Source organism: Homarus americanus, unplaced genomic scaffold (genome assembly GCF_018991925.1).
Source record: "Homarus americanus isolate GMGI-L3 unplaced genomic scaffold, GMGI_Hamer_2.0 scaffold50924, whole genome shotgun sequence".
NCBI classification, from domain to species: Eukaryota; Metazoa; Arthropoda; class Malacostraca; order Decapoda; family Nephropidae; genus Homarus; species Homarus americanus.
This window is the reverse complement of record NW_024718094.1, coordinates 6,292,986-6,312,576: the sequence shown is the minus strand read 5'-3', so window position 1 is coordinate 6,312,576 and position 19,591 is coordinate 6,292,986. Positions and strand designations below refer to the sequence as shown.

At 37.0% G+C, this 19,591-nt stretch overlaps 1 protein-coding gene across 2 annotated transcripts in view; it reads right to left on the bottom strand.

Annotated features, from left to right (window-relative positions):
• Window positions 1-5,398: 5,398 nt before the first annotated feature.
• Window positions 5,399-19,591, bottom strand: part of LOC121859163 — a 28,818-nt gene continuing 14,625 nt past the window's right edge. For both annotated transcript variants that reach the window (XM_042355910.1, XM_042355911.1), the window contains 3 exons: window positions 12,241-12,484; window positions 8,401-8,543; window positions 5,399-5,990 (listed from right to left, as the gene is read on the bottom strand). In XM_042355910.1, coding sequence (XP_042211844.1) covers window positions 5,872-5,990; window positions 8,401-8,543; window positions 12,241-12,484 — 506 coding nt within the window. In that variant the 3' untranslated portion in view covers window positions 5,399-5,871. The remainder of the gene's footprint in view (window positions 5,991-8,400; window positions 8,544-12,240; window positions 12,485-19,591) is intronic.

Genomic DNA, 19,591 nt, shown 5'->3' with positions numbered 1-19,591 from the left:
CTTAAAGTAAATAAAGTGTTAAGCCTGTAGATCAAAAACCAAACAGAAAACTACCCTTCAGTGCCCATCATATAGGAGAAGGCTATTCACCTGTACAAAAATAGTGCAAACAATACTGCCTTCATCACTACAGGTACTGTACATATTTATTGCACTTACTGGATACACCATTTGTTCTTGTTGAAATCATGGTTAATTATGTGCACTGGGAACTTCAACTGCCTTATACCAATCACCGTGTGCAGAACAAACACTGTGAAGGAATATCATTTGTAGTTACCTGAGGGACATAACCCTCATGAATACCAAGGGCCTCCTGTTTTGGTGGTTTACATCCAAGAGACAAACTCTGGTTTTAATGTAACACCATATGTAGGTAACTACTGTATAAATATTTTTTGGTGAGCAGTACTTGAACATTCACAGACATTTTTCACATACTCCAGCTCACTCTTGGAATAAAAAAGTTAAAACTATATATTATAGTCATAAACAGTGAAAAAAATATTGCAAAAACCTACTTCTTTGTTTTATCCAAACCCTTGCCATTTGATCATGAATGAAAATTACATGACATCTTTTTCAATATTTAGAAAACCACACAAAATTATGGGATTATTTCAAAGGTGGCAGGTAATGTTTTTAACGTCTGCATGTATGTAAAGTTAATGAAAACTGCTGGTTGATATTAAAATCATGCAGACTGTGAACATTTGAATTTAAGCCTTTCCCATAGAGATGAGTCAGGGTTATAAACCTTCCCAATACACTTGAAATTTTATACAGTCCACATTTAAGTCTGGAGGTTCAAAAGTGATCTGACATTCTTTCTGTGCTATATGCACATTAAAAACAATTATTCTCTCCCCTTCTGTCAAAATAGCCACCTTTGAACTCTTAAACTGTGGCACTAATGATACAGCCAAAAATGACTAACACTGGACAAATTCTCTCCTAAATACAGTACTGTAACATACAAATTCTCATTTCTAATTGGGGGAAAAAGAATGATGGATCCATTGTTGAGAATCCCCAGTGTTTCACTTTAATTACTTGGTTATTTACCTTTCCCAACTATACCCTTTAAGAGCAACAATAATGAAGTGTGATAACTTATAGGATAAACCTTCTGTAAATATTCATAATAAACATAATTAACACAATTACCATGTAAATACTGACTAGAAAATTATATTCACTGTAAAGAAAATTCTATAACATTCTATATACTGTACATCATTATTGTATTTATAATGTGCAATTAATTACCACAAGCTTCATGCCATTAAAATATAAGACCATTCTTACATTTTTTAAATGTATTAGATAGGACATTACTTAAAAAATATATAACACGCATGCTGTATGTGATCAGGTTAAAAAAATAACAAAAGTCCTAACTTGCTTTGAGTGTATGCCAATTGTTAATAACATTCAAAATACTCTGGCATTTCAGCAAATACCTGTACACATTATTTATATATATATATATATATATATATATATATATATATATATATATATATATATATATATATATATATATATATATATATATATATATATATATATATATATATATATATATATATACATATATATATATTCACCACTTATCGGCTTGCCAGCCGTTCGAGTTGTTGGTCTGTTCTTTATTATGACCTATATTATCCACTGTTAGTACAGGAGAAAACCAGAGTACAGGTACTGTACAGTGAACCCTCACTTTACGCGGTCAATTGAACCCATGGCGGCCCGCGTAAAGTGAACAACAAAACATATGGGATTAATTGAAATAGAGACCGGGCCGACCCCCAAACTCCACTTTTTCAGACACAATACCTACGTTGTAATAAAAATAACTTCTCAATCTTATGATGGTATGCACACACAATTAATAATTAAGAGAAATATCAATATTATTAGGTTTTTTAACACTTACATTAGTAGAAAAGATGGCTGGGCATACGGAGATGGGGGGTTGGTTCCGAGGCAGAGGGCAGATTATTGGCCCTCACCTGTATCACTTGTATCACTATCCACCACAGAGGCTTGCAGGGCCTCTTTGTCAAACCCCTCAAAATCCATTATAAGTCCATATCCTCACTATCATTATCACTATCACTGACTTGGGCCGGCTGTGGCGGGTGAAGAACTCGGTAATATTTTGATGACTGGGCGACCTTGTGCGCATCCTGCTCGCACCGCTCTCCGCGTAAAAGGGTACACACACCGCGGAAAGTGAGCATTCCGGTTTCGGCAGGGTACCGTGTAAACGTGGAAACGCGTAAAGTGAAACCGTGTAAAGCGGGGGTTTACTGTATAGTATTCCTCAATTTACAAAATGGTTGTGTTCAAGAAAAACATTTAGTAAATAGGTTTTTCATAAATCGAATCATATTTTCCCTTAGACTTCCATTATAAAGACTGAAATACATTCCCACAAAAGAAAACCTTCCCCAAATCATCCTAAAATAATACAAAGCATGTTTTTAATGACTTATTTTGGTGTACAGTATACAATGATTTTAAGCTATACGTATTATAATCATTCTAAGTGAAATACATGCAGTGAAGGACATGGAAGTTACTGAGATGCTCCACTACTAGTTGTGATACAATGTGAGACTGCAAGGACTATCCTTTTAACGTTTTATTCTTTCCATTGACATCAGGTCAAACTCTGGGATCCTAACGCATCAGTAAAAAAAAATTTATAGCTTGGGATTTTTCGTAGGTAAATAAAAAATGGGTCTATTATTTGTAACTACCCAGTAATGGTTTCTGTAAACCAGATCCTCATAAACTGGGGACTGCCTGTACAGTACATGGAGAAAGCATTCAATGGTCCGTAGGTTTGCATTGCATAACACCTTTATCACATCTGTTCTGGGCCAGGAATTGAATCTAGGACACAATTATGAGAGATGTGCGTGTTAAGGCAGCGGCATACTGGGCGCTTTCCTCCAAACATGTTGCGCTTTTTGTTGGCCGTTGTGTTGGCCTGAAGGCCTAGCAGACAGCAAGATTTCTGCTGTTGCGAGAAATGGTCAACGGTTTGGCCGGGATCTTTACTGGTCGGATTAGTGCTCAAATGAGCTTCAAATACCCTGTAATTTCAAACAAAATTGATAAAATCATGAAACAATAATAATTTAAAATATAACACATAAACGGTGACATATTTATATTTATTGGTCACTTTAAAACTTCTCTCGTATTATTAAATCCTTATTTGGAGTCTTCTTTGACCAGCCAGCCGCCGCCACTTTTAAAGAAACTTCACGTCGCACCCATTGTCTTTTCTCGCTTTTGCGGACGCCTCACTTGCTTCAGCATTTGAAGAACTATAGCACAATCCTGCAACGCCTCAACTGTAGAAACAGGATCCATGGCAAACCTCGTCTAATCGCTTTGTTGTTGTTTTCATTGCGTTTGTTTTACTGGCCGGACCGTGTTTGCCAAACATGTTTGGAGGAAAGTGCCCAATGTGCCACCGCCTTTAGTGTTATACCACCAATACCCCAATGAGTATTCATTAAATTAAATTTAATTATACCTGCACATTTTGTGGTACTATTCTGTATTAATTTATTGAATTATTATACATTGGTTATTGAATCACTATATAAATAAATAAAAATTGTCCACCAAACTTTTTTTTTTGCAATATTCAAGTTCCATACAATATATACATATATATATATATATATATATATATATATATATATATATATATATATATATATATATATATATATATATATATATATATATATATATATATATATATATATATATATATATATACTGTATATATATATATACAGTATGAAAGTGGTTCTGTAACTGAAGTGTATGACTCAAACAGAAAGATATAACAAATGTTTAGTTACTGTTACTGTACTACTATAGATAGAAAAAATTACATTCTGCAACATAAAGCTAAAAAGAAAATATTTCAGAAAAGTATTTTTAAGTTGACAAAATGTAAACCAATGAACATGTTCATTGTGGACAACTGGTAGTATGGTAGTGAAGGAAATACGACTAAGAGATGGAGCTTTATTCCTAGTAACGAAACATCAGGAATAAACTCCCATCTCTTAGTCGTGTTTCCTTCACTACCATGCTACCAAAATGTAGATCGTTTAAGAAAAAAAATATTATTCTGAATGTCACTTACTATAGTGAAAGTTTAAAATAATCAATAGGATCATTGATTACATTAATTCCTTATTCTTTGGGACAGTACTTATAGTTAACGATACTAAATCTCGTCACATCTAAGGTTACCAAACTACAGCAAGAATATGATTTATCTGCTACACTTTTAAGTAATACCGGGAATCTTTTGTATAAGAAAACTAATACGGTACGTATATAATTATCAAATTAGCATGTTCTCTTCTTTACGGTATTCTATAATTTGCTTGAGTATCAATATGACATACAAAATGTTCTTTAAAAGTACAAGACAAGAACATATATTGTATAAAAAATTATACATTTATACAAAATAAATAGTCCTAAAGTATGGAGTTATGGGGGCATGCTACAATTGTGTTGTTTAAAGGATTCATTATATAATAATGAAAAAATTTTGCAGTCACTAGATATAAAAAGCTGGTCTCTGCAATCCCTACCTCATGAATACCAAAACTATTTTTGTCAGTATAGTGAGTCTTGAGATACAGTACTGTACACTACTTGGTGAATAATGTTAACATTAAGTTTATATTAGCATTTCACCCACAGCCAATCTGTACTGGACGTTAACAAAGTACATGTACAGTATACAGTATATATTTACAAAACTAAAGATAAAAAAGCTTATTTGGCAAGTTATTTATAATTAGAAGAAAGTGGAGATCATAAGCTGCTGTTGCCACATGTGTGCAAAGTGTTGATCTTCACTCCTCAGTTCTTCAGCAGCTACAACAGGAAGAGCATTTTACTTCATCTATCTAAGCTGATGTTCATCCACAACTTGGTTGATAAGCTGGTGGCTACCTTGGTTAATGAACTGTTGCCCCTCCATGCCTAGTTGGTGAACTAACTCCCATCTTTACCTTGGTTGATGAACTAGTATCCATCTTTAACTTGGTTGATGAGCTAGTACCCATCTTTACTCTGGTTGAAGTAGTGCCTACTCATTTCTAGGGTAGTGAGCTGTTGCCTTTACGTATCTTGGCTGAATGAGCTCATGTTTTAAATATATACCCTTGCCCACTGAGACACCACAATGGCCACAACTCAATCTAAAATTTTTATAATTTACGTCCATACTACCGGGTATATGCAGGTGCACCACCAACGAAAATAGATATATCTTGCAAACAAAAACCCAGTAACATTCCTTATGGAACATTTCCTGTGATTTTAATAAAAAATTTACTCAAGATAACTGTCAATTTAATTCACCTAAGTGTGTAGATGGTGACACTTATGGATGACAGGAAACAACAATTCACCTGTACTGTAATTTTGAATGAAAACTGATCTAAAATAGTGTCTGTTAGGCTCTGTGTCTATGGTGCATTAAAGACCTTCAGTGTACTATATCATCGTCTTATATAACAAGCTATTTTCTGTTATTTGTGCTATCTGCTTGAGGTACTGTTCCAGTAGTCAGTATACTGAAATAATATTGTATATGTCTGTACAGTATACTGAAGTAATGCTTCTTTAGTCAGTATAATGAATTAATGATGCACGATTATACTAAGTTACTGCAGCATAATTCAGCACATGTACTGTACAGTATAATGAAGTAATGATGCATTACCCTGTATACTAAATTTATAATAGAAAATTTAGAATACTTAAGTAATTCTAAAGGTCTAAATTGAGGAGATGCTACAAAAATCACTACCCGTATACATCATTCTTGAGTGTGACCTTGACTGCATTGGGAGAGTAGATTGAAACACCCTTTGTTTCCTCCGGGGGCATGTCGTTAAGGCCGGCAGTCTCTTCATCTTTTGAGGCTGTAAATAAAGATACTGAATTGGCATTCACTAAAATTTGAAATTTTTGTCTCAAAATTTATTTGTTCATATGCTATAACAGATATCAAAGTTCATCCTTTCTGGATACTAAAATTTATTTTTAATGTAAGAAAATTATTAAAATTGTAACAGAAAAAGCACCGGTCTTTCTCTCGCTTTTATTAATATGTTTTTCGTAATCTTTAGACATTTTTAAGACATTTTTCTTCAATGATATTTTCGTCGGAAATTAAGGATAACGGAGATATTAATTTTCCAATATTATTATATTTGGTCAGTCACAAGTGTCGCCATGTGTTGTTAACATCTGGCGAAGGTCTCATCCTCCCCCCCCCCCACCCAGTGCTCCTTGCCTACGTGTTCGCGTTAACTATTCTGTCTGCTCAGACGCTTCTGCTGAGTTCTGAGTATGACACCTTGAGAGGGAAAAGCAAACGCCTTGATTAGGCGTTAGCGTGTGCAGCGCCCTAATAGCTAACATCCAATCAGCGAGTTCTCTCATTGAAACTGTGTGTAAATACTGGGATCATGGCCGCTTATGGAGAATATTTTGATTAATATTGAAGAGTTGGGGGCATTTAAGACAATAAAAAACTGCCATATACGTAATAATAAAAATAATTATATATATGGTAGTATATTGGATAGGACCTAAAACAAAGTGTATGGTGTCAAAGAATTGAAAAGGATTGCGCCTAGTTGAAACCTGTTTTGCCTCCGCCCGTTTTCAAATGGGTGTTGTTCGATTTCATTAACTGTTGGTTACTTTGGTGAAAGAATATTGATTAGTACTCAAATATGATTGAAACTTTATTATCAATAAGGGTGAACAAGTTGATTACAGTTCTGTAAGTGCAAAAATTAAGATTTAAACGGCTAAAATTCGTCGTATTTCGTGTATAAATATGCGAACACCTAGCCGTGAGACAGTAGTGTGGTTTCAGAGTCCGAGAGAAATTACCTTTACAAGGGACCTATTTTTTTTATGTTTATTTATTGTTGACTGGTTGACTTTTTTATCCTCTTTTGTCTTTCATTCCATGTTCTATATATTTTATCCACTGTTTCTTTAGTATTGTGTCCAAATAACACAGTTCTCTTAATTTTATTGTTCTGAAGACTGTACAACAATTATTCCCAAGACACGGTACAATGTCGTATTTTTTAATGACAGTCCGGGAATAGCTAAAAAAAAAGTTTAGCTAATTCATGCATCTAAAACGCCTTACGAAAAAGCCATTATTATTGGGCAAGAGTTTTTGTCTTAGACAATGGACAATGCGTGGGTGCCAGATCTGGTGGAAGAGCTGTGCCCACAATGGTCTGTTTCACAGTCAGTCAATGGCCGCGTTTATCAGAAAAATAGTGAGGCCATTTCATTTTTTTTTGTAAACACTGTGTATTACCGAACAACGTGTGGTAATATTTAGTTATTATTTAGCTGTAAATAAATATGTAGTGTATTGTACGGAAAATTGATAGGTTTATACTAAAGGATCCCTTATACTCATGGTCCTTGGCCCAGTTGTTGTTGTTCCCACTCATGGCGGGCCCTTAGAATGTTAATACAAGGTCAGTTAATTAATGTATTTCCGGTTTACCGTGTTACCACAGATGATTATGAGTTGTGATAACTAGCACTTACTGAGGAATATATAAAGAAGGCTTGTGTATAGAAATGATAATTACTTTGTACTTATTTCCTTGTTATTCATGTAACTCACTTAACATGTTTGCTCTTTCACAGGAACTGCAATTCTCTGCTCATTAAAGCCTCAAGTAAAGTAAAGCTGGTGTTTTATTACACAACGTTACTTGTCCAAAGCGTAATAATCAGTGTACACTGCGTGAAGAACAACATATTTGGCCTGATTCTTCAAATTAAGGTAAGATATGGGGGCATGAACCCTACCCCCTGGTTAGGTTAGGTTAGGTAAGTGTTGATAACCGCTACCACCAGAAGGAATTGACTGAAAAGTTTCTACACACTAATATGATATTAAACACAAAAATGGAAATGACAAGGCATAGAACCTAACCTAACATACCCTGTAGTGTATAATTTGTGTTTTTGAGAACATTTGAGAAATGAATCCTTAAAATTTAATTTTATGGCCATGGAAATGAGTGAAATGACCTGTGAGATTCCACACTGGATATAACTTGTCATTGCTAGGATTTATGGCAATATTTCATGCTAGGAAGGATGATTACATGTAATAATGAAATGATCTTTTGATAAAACGTCTTCCTTTTTCACTCAGCCACTGAGAACAACCAGGTTTGCTCAGTGACGCCCCAAGCAATCCACATGAGATTTCATGAACCAAGGTTCTCAGGCTTTGCCAATTCAAGTGGAAGAAAGAAGTTAGGGATGGAAGGTACCTACCATAGGCAATAATGTCATCCTGATGGTAGCGTATTCGACATGCAGAGTAGAGCGGACAGCGTGACCAGAAGCAGCAGACAATAATGATGATGGTTAGTATGACACACACAGTCGTCACACTCAGGGCGATGATCATGGCCAGCCTGTCCACCACACCACACATTAGTTGTAATATAATTATTAGTACAGTATAATACTCTACAGAAATTAAAGGTGAATTGAATCAATTTTAAATAATTTATCCAGGAATAATACAGTACAGGTACTGCACTGTATAACCACAGATTTAGGTATACAGTACAGTACTGTACACATACAATATTTTACATATACATGTAGTACTGTAGTTACTAAAATTTATTTTAAAAGGTTGAGAATAATGAGAATGCAAGGAAAACTGAATTGACCCTAAATAATTACCTGAAGTTGACATAAACTCTCCCCCCCCCTCCCCCACAGGAAACTATAAAACCCCCATCAAGTACAGTTCCCTTCAGAATTTTGTTATACACCTGCAGTGGAGGGCACATAACTTGTTGGGTGTACCTCCAACTCGGCCCACCCAGTTAGCCAACTCGGCTCATCTTAAATAACCAACTGGCCCCACACATTACTAACTCGGCCCACCTTGCACACTTCAGACAAGTAGCTGACTAGAAGTTGAGGAATCAGTTTGGGATTTGTTTTATGTCTCTTTTGGTTCACTGAAATACAAAGAGTGAATGCTGAGGGTTCAGTCGGTTTGAAGGACAAATTTTATGAGTTTATATTAGTAGAACTTGATCAATGAACCATGATTCACATTCGTAACTTGTGCTTCTCCAGGTGATTTCGAATAGTTTGAAATTATTGCTTCCAGCAATTTGCCAATAATTGATGTTAAACTGATTGGCCGGTAGTTTGAGGATCGTGTTCTCCTTTCTTGAAAATCGGTATCACATTCGCTATCCTCCACGATTCTGGTACTACACCCTGTTTTTAATGACGTTAAACAAATTTACTAAGGGTACACTAAGCTTTTGATTACATTCCTTTAATACTCTGGCAAATATCTCATCGGGACCTGGTGACTTATTAGGCTTTAGCTTGACTATTTGCTTACTAACAATGTTACTAGTCACTACTATCTCGCTTAATCTAGTTTCTTCACTATCTCTGTATATAGTCGGTGCCTCGGTTATCATGTTTAAATTTTTGGTGGTGAAAACTGATGAAAAATATCTGTTCAAATTATTGCTCATTTCCCCGTCGTTATCAGTTAGCTCACCGGTACAGGGGTATCTGACTATTGATCCAATCTTGTCTGGTGTTTTAGTTTGATACATTTGAAAGAATCCTTTGGGGTTTGACTTTGCCTCCCTTGCTACCTTCAGTTCATTATTCCCCTTTGCTTTTCTCATCTCGGTCTTAACTCTACTGGCCAATACCTTATAATAATCTCGGAGGTAAACTTTACCACGACTTATTCTCCAACCTATAGCCTTTCTTTGGCCAATAATATTCATTAAATAAATAAATAAATATATATATATATATATATATATATATATATATATATATATATATATATATATATATATATATATATATATATATATATATATATATATATATATATATATATATATGTATACTGTATATATATATATATATATATGGAGAACTCAGATACACGTGGATTAATATCTGCAAGAGAAAAGACAACTGCTAATGATCAGATATGCAGTCTTCAATTTGAACCAGCTGCTTATGAGAGAAATATTCAAGTATCATTTACTTGGGCTACCATTACCAAAATCACAAGTAAAATTGAAAGTTGTGTCAATCAAACTTTTCTCACAACTAGCAATAGTGAACAATTTGTAATAATGTTTTTGTCTTGTATTATTAAGAGTACGATATAATAAAACCTGGAATATATCGGCATGAAACAGTAAATTAATGTAAGAAATAAAGTACTAAATAAGGTTCTGGGTTTTATCTCTACAAGTGTAACAAAAGTACACAAGTTATACTACAACAATATCTGACTCTTGTTAGACTCTACCTTCATAATGCTGTTCAGTTTTATTGTTCTATTTTAGAATTGATACGAATCCCCTTGAGTCGGCACAGAGAAGAATAAATTAAATAATTCTGGGTCATTGTAATCTCCCGCATGAATAGTGTATAGACAAAAACTTAATATGAATTCCCCAGAAAGACGAGTAGTAAGCGGGGATACTCTTAAAGTAACTGATAAGTAACAGTAGAAAGTATCACTGGCTAAGATGGAGTGACCTGCTTAGCACTATACAGTACAATGCATCTGTACCTTAGAGTTTATAAAACCACCCACTTCCAATGGGAAGTGAACAGCACTGCCAGAGGCTGACACAATCTGCAACCTATTGTAAAAATATTTTACAAAATAATATGAATATATCATTCTTAATAACTTTGCAAATTATTTTGCAATAATGATTCCGTAAATAATGTAAACAATAAATGGATCTCTGCGGCTTGGTATTGTTGTACAGTATACTGTGTAATGAATTGGGATTCTCTCAGCCTCTGACCACGAGTTTTCAGGGCACTCCTCTCACCCCAGCTGTCTCTCTCATTCTCCTTCTCCCCTTTTCCTTCTTCCTTACTCTCTCTCTCTCTCTATTTATTTGTACAATATCTATATATCTATCTGTGCCTCTCTATCATAGGAACATTAAATGTGGCAGACAGTTATAATTAACCTATTTTAATCTGCACCTCTTATTTACAGTAAATACTACATAGTCTAAAAGTGAAAATCTTTTTTTCCTTTTAAACTTTCCTTCTCTGGCATTGCATATACAGTATATCCTGTGTCATTCCATTGGTGTCTTTAGCTAAAGTTATAAAAAATATTATTTTCTTGTGAAATACTGAGATAGGGTATTACAATTTACAATTTGCCTCGCGAGGGGGCTAGTTTATTGGAAACCCCCTTGCATCCCGTGCAATGCGAAGCGCAGACGCGTTTACAGCGCCCAACAGGAAAGCATGTGAAGGTCATGCTTGCCTTCGTGACTTGTGTATTAAGGGCGTAAATGCCTGAAGGGCCACGGGTTTTGTCAGCAAGTTACATATAGTGATGAGAAAGACATCGAACCAGGTGTCGTTTTGCTGAGTCAGGTTACTCTTCGCTGCCACACTTCGTTGAACTCAAACATCATAAATTTCTCTTTTACATGTGGTCTGAAAGAGCGGTCCTCACTGACGACCCATTATCAAACAGGGAGGTACTGCCGTCTGGGAAGATATTAGAAGCATGATGTGTTGTCTAATGGTAGACCCTGCTGCCATATGGTATCACAAAATTGTGACCAAGTTCCAGGTTGCTGATCTGACTTTCTGCTTCATTTACACACAGTTGAAGGGTCTCAATTGTTTCTCTTACTTTGACAACACAACATACATGTATTATTATTCTCATTGCCAGAGGTCGCTAATCTAGGTCCAGTGCAGCTGTCCACGACTTTAGTCCCAGAATATACATTGTATAGCTGCACTCTGTACAGTATTTTGTTTGTATGACTGTATTGACAATGCACAAAGTATAGTATACTTGCATTGTCTATCTGCATTAAGTAAATTGTATACAGTACTGGAGATTATCTGATTTGTCTTTGTACATTTTATACACTCCTTGCATTGGTTATGTAAAGATACTGCTGTACTGCACGTTGTATACCTGCATTGCCTATGTACATTCTGAACCAAAGTGAACTTGTGTGAGGATTTTACTGAATAAATATATTTATGCCTTATTCACCTTAGTCATGAACTGCCATCACTACACACCTTAGGTAGTCCTTCACTTACTGGTCGTTTATGTAGAACATGCCCGTAGGCTGTGGTGGAGGGACGCAGCATCTGGGGCCGTCTTGAGACTCTTCAACGCCAAATTCAGATTCGTCTTCGCTAGTGTAGCAACAGGCAGTGTGATTGGCAGGGTCGTGAGGCCCCGGACATGATATGAAATCATCGCCCTGGCTGATACTAACCCCAGTAGTGTGTGACTCACTGCCTGAGGTTATGTTACGGTTTACTTGACACACCGAAGCTCCTGGAAGATACAAATAAATGAGCATCGAGAAGGTAAGTGTAATAACGAATGCACGAATATGTGAAATAAAGATAATAATGTTGGGTGAAATAAAATTGCTAAAATTAACACTCTTGCTATGAATCAATCAATCATAGTACCGTCCTTATACAGTGGTCCCTCGGTTAACGAGCGCCTCGGTTAACGAGATTTCGGTTAACGATTTACCTTCCATAAGATTCTTAACTTCGGTTAACGAGCAATCACCTCAATTAACGAGTTTTTTAGGAGCCGACTTCAACATGTTTTCGCTTGCATTTGGCGGTCCACCAGCTGTAGTATTAGTCCGCCAATACAGTAATCGGTTTTAGGGCTTAAATTCCTTACTATTTTTGTAAATATCAAGAAGTTTATACTATTCAATAATTTTAAAAGTTTAATTTTAACTTTTTTAGTCATTTTAACAATTATCGAACATAATTGAAGGTAAAGAAACTAGTTTCTGGCGTGCCATCCAGCCTGTTAACACACCAGACAGGCGTTAGTCTCTCTCTCTGTTTTCAGTGGAGGTAACATCTTACTTGAGACTCTCTTCAACTAAACGCTTTTTTTCTGTGTTTCCAAGCAAATTATTGGTCATTTTGAAATATATTTTACATATTGACAATATATAATGCAGTGCAGTGTTGATTTAAAGAAAATAATCTTGAATTACACCAAGAGAGCTAAAATTTTATGGGTGAAATGGTGCCATGGGGTGATTTCTCTTCCACCCCAGTGCCTTCTCTTCTTCCTTCTCCTCCACCCCCATTCTAAATCCCATCATCATCATCATCCAGGAGCCTTCTACATACACACCTCAAAGTAAGTGTACTTTTCTACCTTTTTTGTTGAATTTAGGCAATTTTCGGTGAGCTGGAACCAATTACCCAAAAACCCATTGAAACAATGGTTTCGGTTAACGAGCAACCTGCTGGAACGGATTGTGCTAGTTAACCGAGGGACCACTGTACCTGAGGGTTGACGACATAGTCCTCCACTCTTGAGGTTCTTGGGCTGGTTTTACCAATCATCTAGCGTTTTGTATCTCTGAGGACCCAGTTTTTAATTTCATTCATCCATCCCAGTCTCTGCCTTCCCCTGGCCCTCCTACCCTCAACTTTGCCCAGTAATATATTTATTTTATTATCCGCCATCCCTGCAAGAAAGGTAACCATAACAAAATACAAATAACACAATTACCATCAAACACATGATTGAACTCAATAACACAGTCAATAACTATTATAATACTTTACAACGCTCCCACCTACAAAGATTCGAAAGGAGCAAGTCAGTTAGTTCCCTTTCGTTCTTATTCTTCAATTTTATATTAGTAATAGTATAATTATCATGTGGGAGTGATTTTATATGATGTTACATTTTTATTGAAATGTTTCGTATTATCATCATTATTATTATTATTAAGGACCGTTTCTTCCTCTTGTAATATCGTTTAATAATTTATAAATGCTGCTTCCTCGTGCAAAACCTTGTGGACGATGCTTCAAGACCTTGCTCAACAACAACAGTAGTAACGACAACAATAACTCTTACATCAGCAGGAGAACTGTGCTAGTCAACTGCTGGTGATTCACAGCACAAGTTCTGAGATAGAGAAGTTAGTGGTACAGTATTGCACCACACATCGCCTTGCAGTGACACAGACCGGTGGTGAATCATAGCAGGATAGTGAGTCCTTGGTGTGTGAGATGAGGATAGGCAGACTGACAGAGATAGAAAGAAATATATTTACTAAACACGGAATGATTGAGAGAAACGTTGATATTATAGACAGACAGACCGAGAGATTTAGACTGAATAGACAAAACATTACGTGAAAAGGAAAAAAAAAGCGGTAGCGATAGTAAGAGAATAGATAAGGAGAGAGTATAAGCTTAGAATAACCATGTTATTTTTAGCATCACAGATAGTAGGTGTATCAAAAAACACTTGTATTATGTTAAACTTTAATATGATAATTTTAAGATATTGAAATTACGAATAATATCCGATACCACACACACAGAGCAGGGAAATGAATACACAGCATTGTTACTAGCGATAAATATGATATAAATTATTGTATTGTCTTACTGAACTGTTTAATATTACTTTCAAATCTTTATCGTGGAGGGAAAATTATCTTTTTTTTTTCAGTCTACTGTATATGATGATGGACAGTTTTTGTGGTGTTATTTCGGATAATATACTGACACAAGATATCTTTTTAATATGTTTAACAAAAAATATTCCGCTATACCCACATAAATAACGACAATACATTTTTTTTAATTTAATGGTATTTACATACCCGGTGCGAAGTATCTCGATGTTTCCTGCATAATGCAAAGAATAATAAGCGCAATCATATTAATGTAACTAGATTATGATAGTGTAATTCTTGTATTTATTTCTAATTTAACTACAGTACAAGCAACACTATAGTGGACCTGTCTTGTGTGCGTGGCGGCGGAAATAATACACCCTTTACTGTCACACCGCCACAGTCACCGGTACGCCTAATCGCACACAACACTTCTTACATTCAACACCGAAAAATATCAAAACTTTCTCAGGGATTATAATTAAATCCTTGAATCCCCTTCTGCCCCGTCATGTACCTTACTTTCATCTAATGTAAATGCCATAATAACTTTTATGACTTGAATACTGTGGCCGCCTGCTAGGTGTTGTTGTTGCATGGTGAGAGGTGCGAATCCAGTCTCCTATATCAGTCACAAGCTTACTAAACAATACCTCAGCCTCGAGCTAGGAATTCTTTGCAATTCTTCAGTTAGGTTCAAAGTGTTATTGTTTTAATTTCTGCTTCAACAGTAAAGTTGACGATCATTTTCACACTAGACAACAAGTAGAGTCATTAAGAAGAAGCCATAGAGTAAATTTTCTGAGTAATGAATATGTAGCGTGTGAGTACGTATACTGTTATCATATACTTATATAACAGAAAAATTTACTACAGGTATTACTACTACTACTACTAATAATAATAATAATAATAAGGAACAAAGAAACAATAACTAAGTAAATAAATGAAGAGTAGTGTGGTTGAGTACAAGGCCCGAGTCGCAGAGCCCTACGATGACGTCATCAATTATACACTGAGTGACGACGAAAGCAAATGACTCCTACAACGTCCGGGACCCTGGTTTTATTTTTTTAATGTAAAACATTTCTTTGGTAGAAAGGGGAGAATCACTGGGTCGTAAAATGACGAGTCGAGTCAACCCTTACAAGTCAGGACTTGATAATGTGAGTAATATAACCCATTAGTAAGATTGTTGTTTATAATATACCATTAAGTTTTTTTAGTTCATAACAAAGTGTCTTACAGCAGGATAACTTTAACCTATTACACGCCTTCGCTTATACATTACATTCGGTCTGGTATCGTCTTGTAACAACAGTCACCCGCCTTGCAGTTAATTAGGTTTACTATTCTTCATTAACAAAGAGCTTCACTACCCTAATTGTTAGTCAGAATAATTTTCCTCCGTGATACAATGAATCGGTAATGTGCTTGCTTCTCACCAGTGCGCCCAGCCTCTAAGGAACAGCTTTATCTTTCCACCGAAGTAAATTAAAAAATAATACATAATATAAAGTTTGAACTGGTATGCTCGCGTAACAACAGTAATGAACTTTCGTCAGCTTAAGTTATTCATGTGATCATAGAGAAATGTACTTGCTAAATCACTTGTCCACTCAGGGAAAAACGATCCGTTGTAACAAGATTCCAACCCTGAGCCCCCGGAATTGTTCACCAACATTACTGCCCACTTACCGTCCTCATCAGAAACAATTGTCATCCGAACACCAACGTGAAATTACCCGTGACGGAGATCTTAAATTACATAATTATTTTCTAGACAACGATGATGGCTGACCAAATAATCGTAGTATTGAGAAAGAGAAGCCAGCCTTGTAGTATAACATTAATTTGAATAATGTATTAGGTTTAGTAGGTCAAACCAAGGTTAAAGCTTATGACATACTTGTTACTGAGATGAATTATTGCAAGATATTGTAGTAACTATCGTAGGAAACTGAAATGCAAGTGGCAGAAAGGTTGCGGTACAGCTACCAATATGATACTGATATATACTGTATAATTATCTCGACCGTGTCCAACATGGAAACATTGTTGTGAATGCCTTGTAAACAAATTATTATTTTCTTTGTCAACGACGTTGTCCTCCCCGCGTCACTTAGTGTATAATTTTAAAATGTTATCTACAGCGTAGAAACTATGAAACTGTAATTATTGTCCACCAAAATGACAAAAACATTTATCATTCAGAAATATTGTATTATTATACAACTTAACTTCGCAAAAATTTCCAGCGCGTTGACTCATGAAAACATAAATCATAATTCATTGAAGACCCAGCCTTAGAAACTAACCACAACACCCCGGGGTGGGAATACGAGAGGGGGAGAGAGATAATAGGGTCAGGTGGAGGGAGGAGGGTATACTGTATTGTGTATTGTACTACCAGGTGCTACCATGGAGGTGGGAGGGAAGGCCTGAACTGAAGACTAGGCTTTTGTATACTGTGGATAGTGTGATGATGGTGGTATATGTTTATGATGATCTCTCTCTCTCTCTCTCTCAAGTACTGGGTTGTTGATACAAGTGATCCGTACCACTATCACCACCATCTTCTCTATCCCACCACTATCATCATAACTTCTCCCCCCCCTCTTCCACCACCACCACCCCCCCCCCACTTTTCCATCACCACCACCATTAGCATACAACCACACAACCATCTCCCAACCTTGAAGGAAATGAAAAACAGTTAACCACAAAATTCTTCCTCCAGCTCAGAGACACCAAAGAGCTTCTGTCTGCACCTGAGTCAACCATCCTCACACCGGAAATCATTCAGTACTAAACCACACCTCGACGCAGGGGGTAGTGAAGAGAGGAAGGAGGATAGGGGAGGGGGCTGTGGAGAAGTGGAAAGGAGGGAAGGGGAGGGGGCAAGTAGAGTAGGAGGGGGTGAGAGTAGAGGAAGTAATTAGTACAGTAAGTAGAGAGTCGAGCTAGCAGTAAAGTGAGGTGTACGCCCCGCTGAGGTTTGATGGCGGTGGTCAGCTATAATGATCGGCCTGGAATACAGAATGTTGGAGTAGCTTATGTGGTTGTTGTTGAAGTTTATGTTGTTGTTCTTGTTGTGGCTTTTGTTGTTTAGGTGGTGGTGGTTGTTTTGTTGCCTTGTTATTATTCTTGTTCAACTGTTATTATTTTATCCCTGATGTTGTTGTCTTAAGTATCTGTCTTTGTATAGTTCTGATATTACCATCATTATCATCTCTTAGTTAACATTATTATCAGTTGGTTGTATTCAGACTGCGGGAAATGAGAGAATGAGAGGGAACAAGGGAATGGAGAAGAGCAGATAAATGGAATGAGAGGAAACAATGGGGTGGAGAAGAGATAAATGGAATGAGAGGAAACAAAAGGGATGGAGGAGAAAAGATAAATGGAATGAGGAGAGGACAAGAAAGATTAAGATTTCAGATTTGCCACCATATACAGGCGCAGGGCTTGTTTATGAGGCTCCCACCGATCAGTACCATTACATCCTGAGGAAGGTGAAGCACCAAAGCGTAACAACGGCCAACAGGGAAGCATTATGGAGTTCTTGTTTACCTCCTTAGACTTGTATAAGAACCCGAGTGCCTGAGGGGATCATTGGTTGCGTTATTAAATTCCATGTAGTGAAGGAAGTGTTAAGTGTATAAGAGGATAAAGATGTATCATGAAGGACTGATAACTTAGGGAAAGAAAACATATTATTTACTTTTAATGATAGAAGAAAATAAAGGTGTTAGAATAGAGATAAGAGAAGAGATAAGATACATAGATGATGATGATGGTGGATGGCAATAATGTGAAGTTCATGGGTCGTGACGAACACAGCCGAGAGACAAACAGACAGGGAAAGAGGGAAGACCAGTGTAGGGGTATCGAGATATTAATGTTGTCTAGCACTCAGGATGGAAGGAAACTCTAATGTGGTTTTCTTGTATAATATATAAGTTATATGATAGACAGTCTGGTGCTGGAGGTGCTGTGTGGTGAGGGGCTGCTTGGTAGAGACGTGCGGTGAGTAGCGTGTTGGAGGAGGTAGATGTGCAGGAGCTTCGTTAGAGAAGATGTTGCCTGTTGCTGGCCTCCTGGTTGAATGAAATGTTAACAGCGTGGAGCTTGCTGGAGGAGATGTTGCTTGTTCAGGAAGAATGGTCAGAATGAGAATTGGTTGGTGAGGAAGCTCAGAGAAGGACATGCTCGCTGGCGGGAGCGAGGACCGCCAGGCAGGCGAGGAGATGCGAGGGGCAGCCAGGCAGCGGCGGAGGAGGAGGTGTTGCTAGTTGAAGAAGATTGGTCAGACTGAATCTCAAGGGAGAGACAGAGCTTATATACACCCAGCAGCAGCCGCCAGTCCTCTACGAGTCACGTTGGGAAAACCCGAGAAGTAGCCGATGACTAGTTCCGTTGCTAAGATACGGTAACATCTGGGGACAGCTCTCGCTTGGTTGCTAGGGGAGGCGGCACATTGGAATGCGATACGCTTGGTTGCTAGGGAAGACGGTAACAGGTGGTGGCGTGGCTATGCAGTTAGGCAGTTGTAGGGGAGAAGTCCACTACACCAGTTACGAGAATGAAATAAGGGAGAAAAGGACGAGAGAGAGATTTCGGTTCATCAGTAACCATGACAATCACCTTCCAGAAGCCGGATATGCCCTTCTGGTTTGCAAAGCGTAATGGGATGAAGGGGGCCAAGATGAAATTAGTACCGTGGGTGACTGACACTCTCTCTCTCTCTCTCTCTCTCTCTCTCTCAGTAAATCACCTCATTTAAGTAATGTCAGGTCCTCTCTCTCTCTGTTGGTGACACGCAAGCCGGAAACAAAGAGAGAGAGAGATACTGTTGAGGGTACCATCATCTATAAAACTGTTGACAACTATTGACAAGTCTCCGTGCCTTTCTTTAATCAACGTTCCTCCTTATCCTCCACTCCCACCCTCCTCCTCGTCCGCCTAGTTTCTCTCTCTCT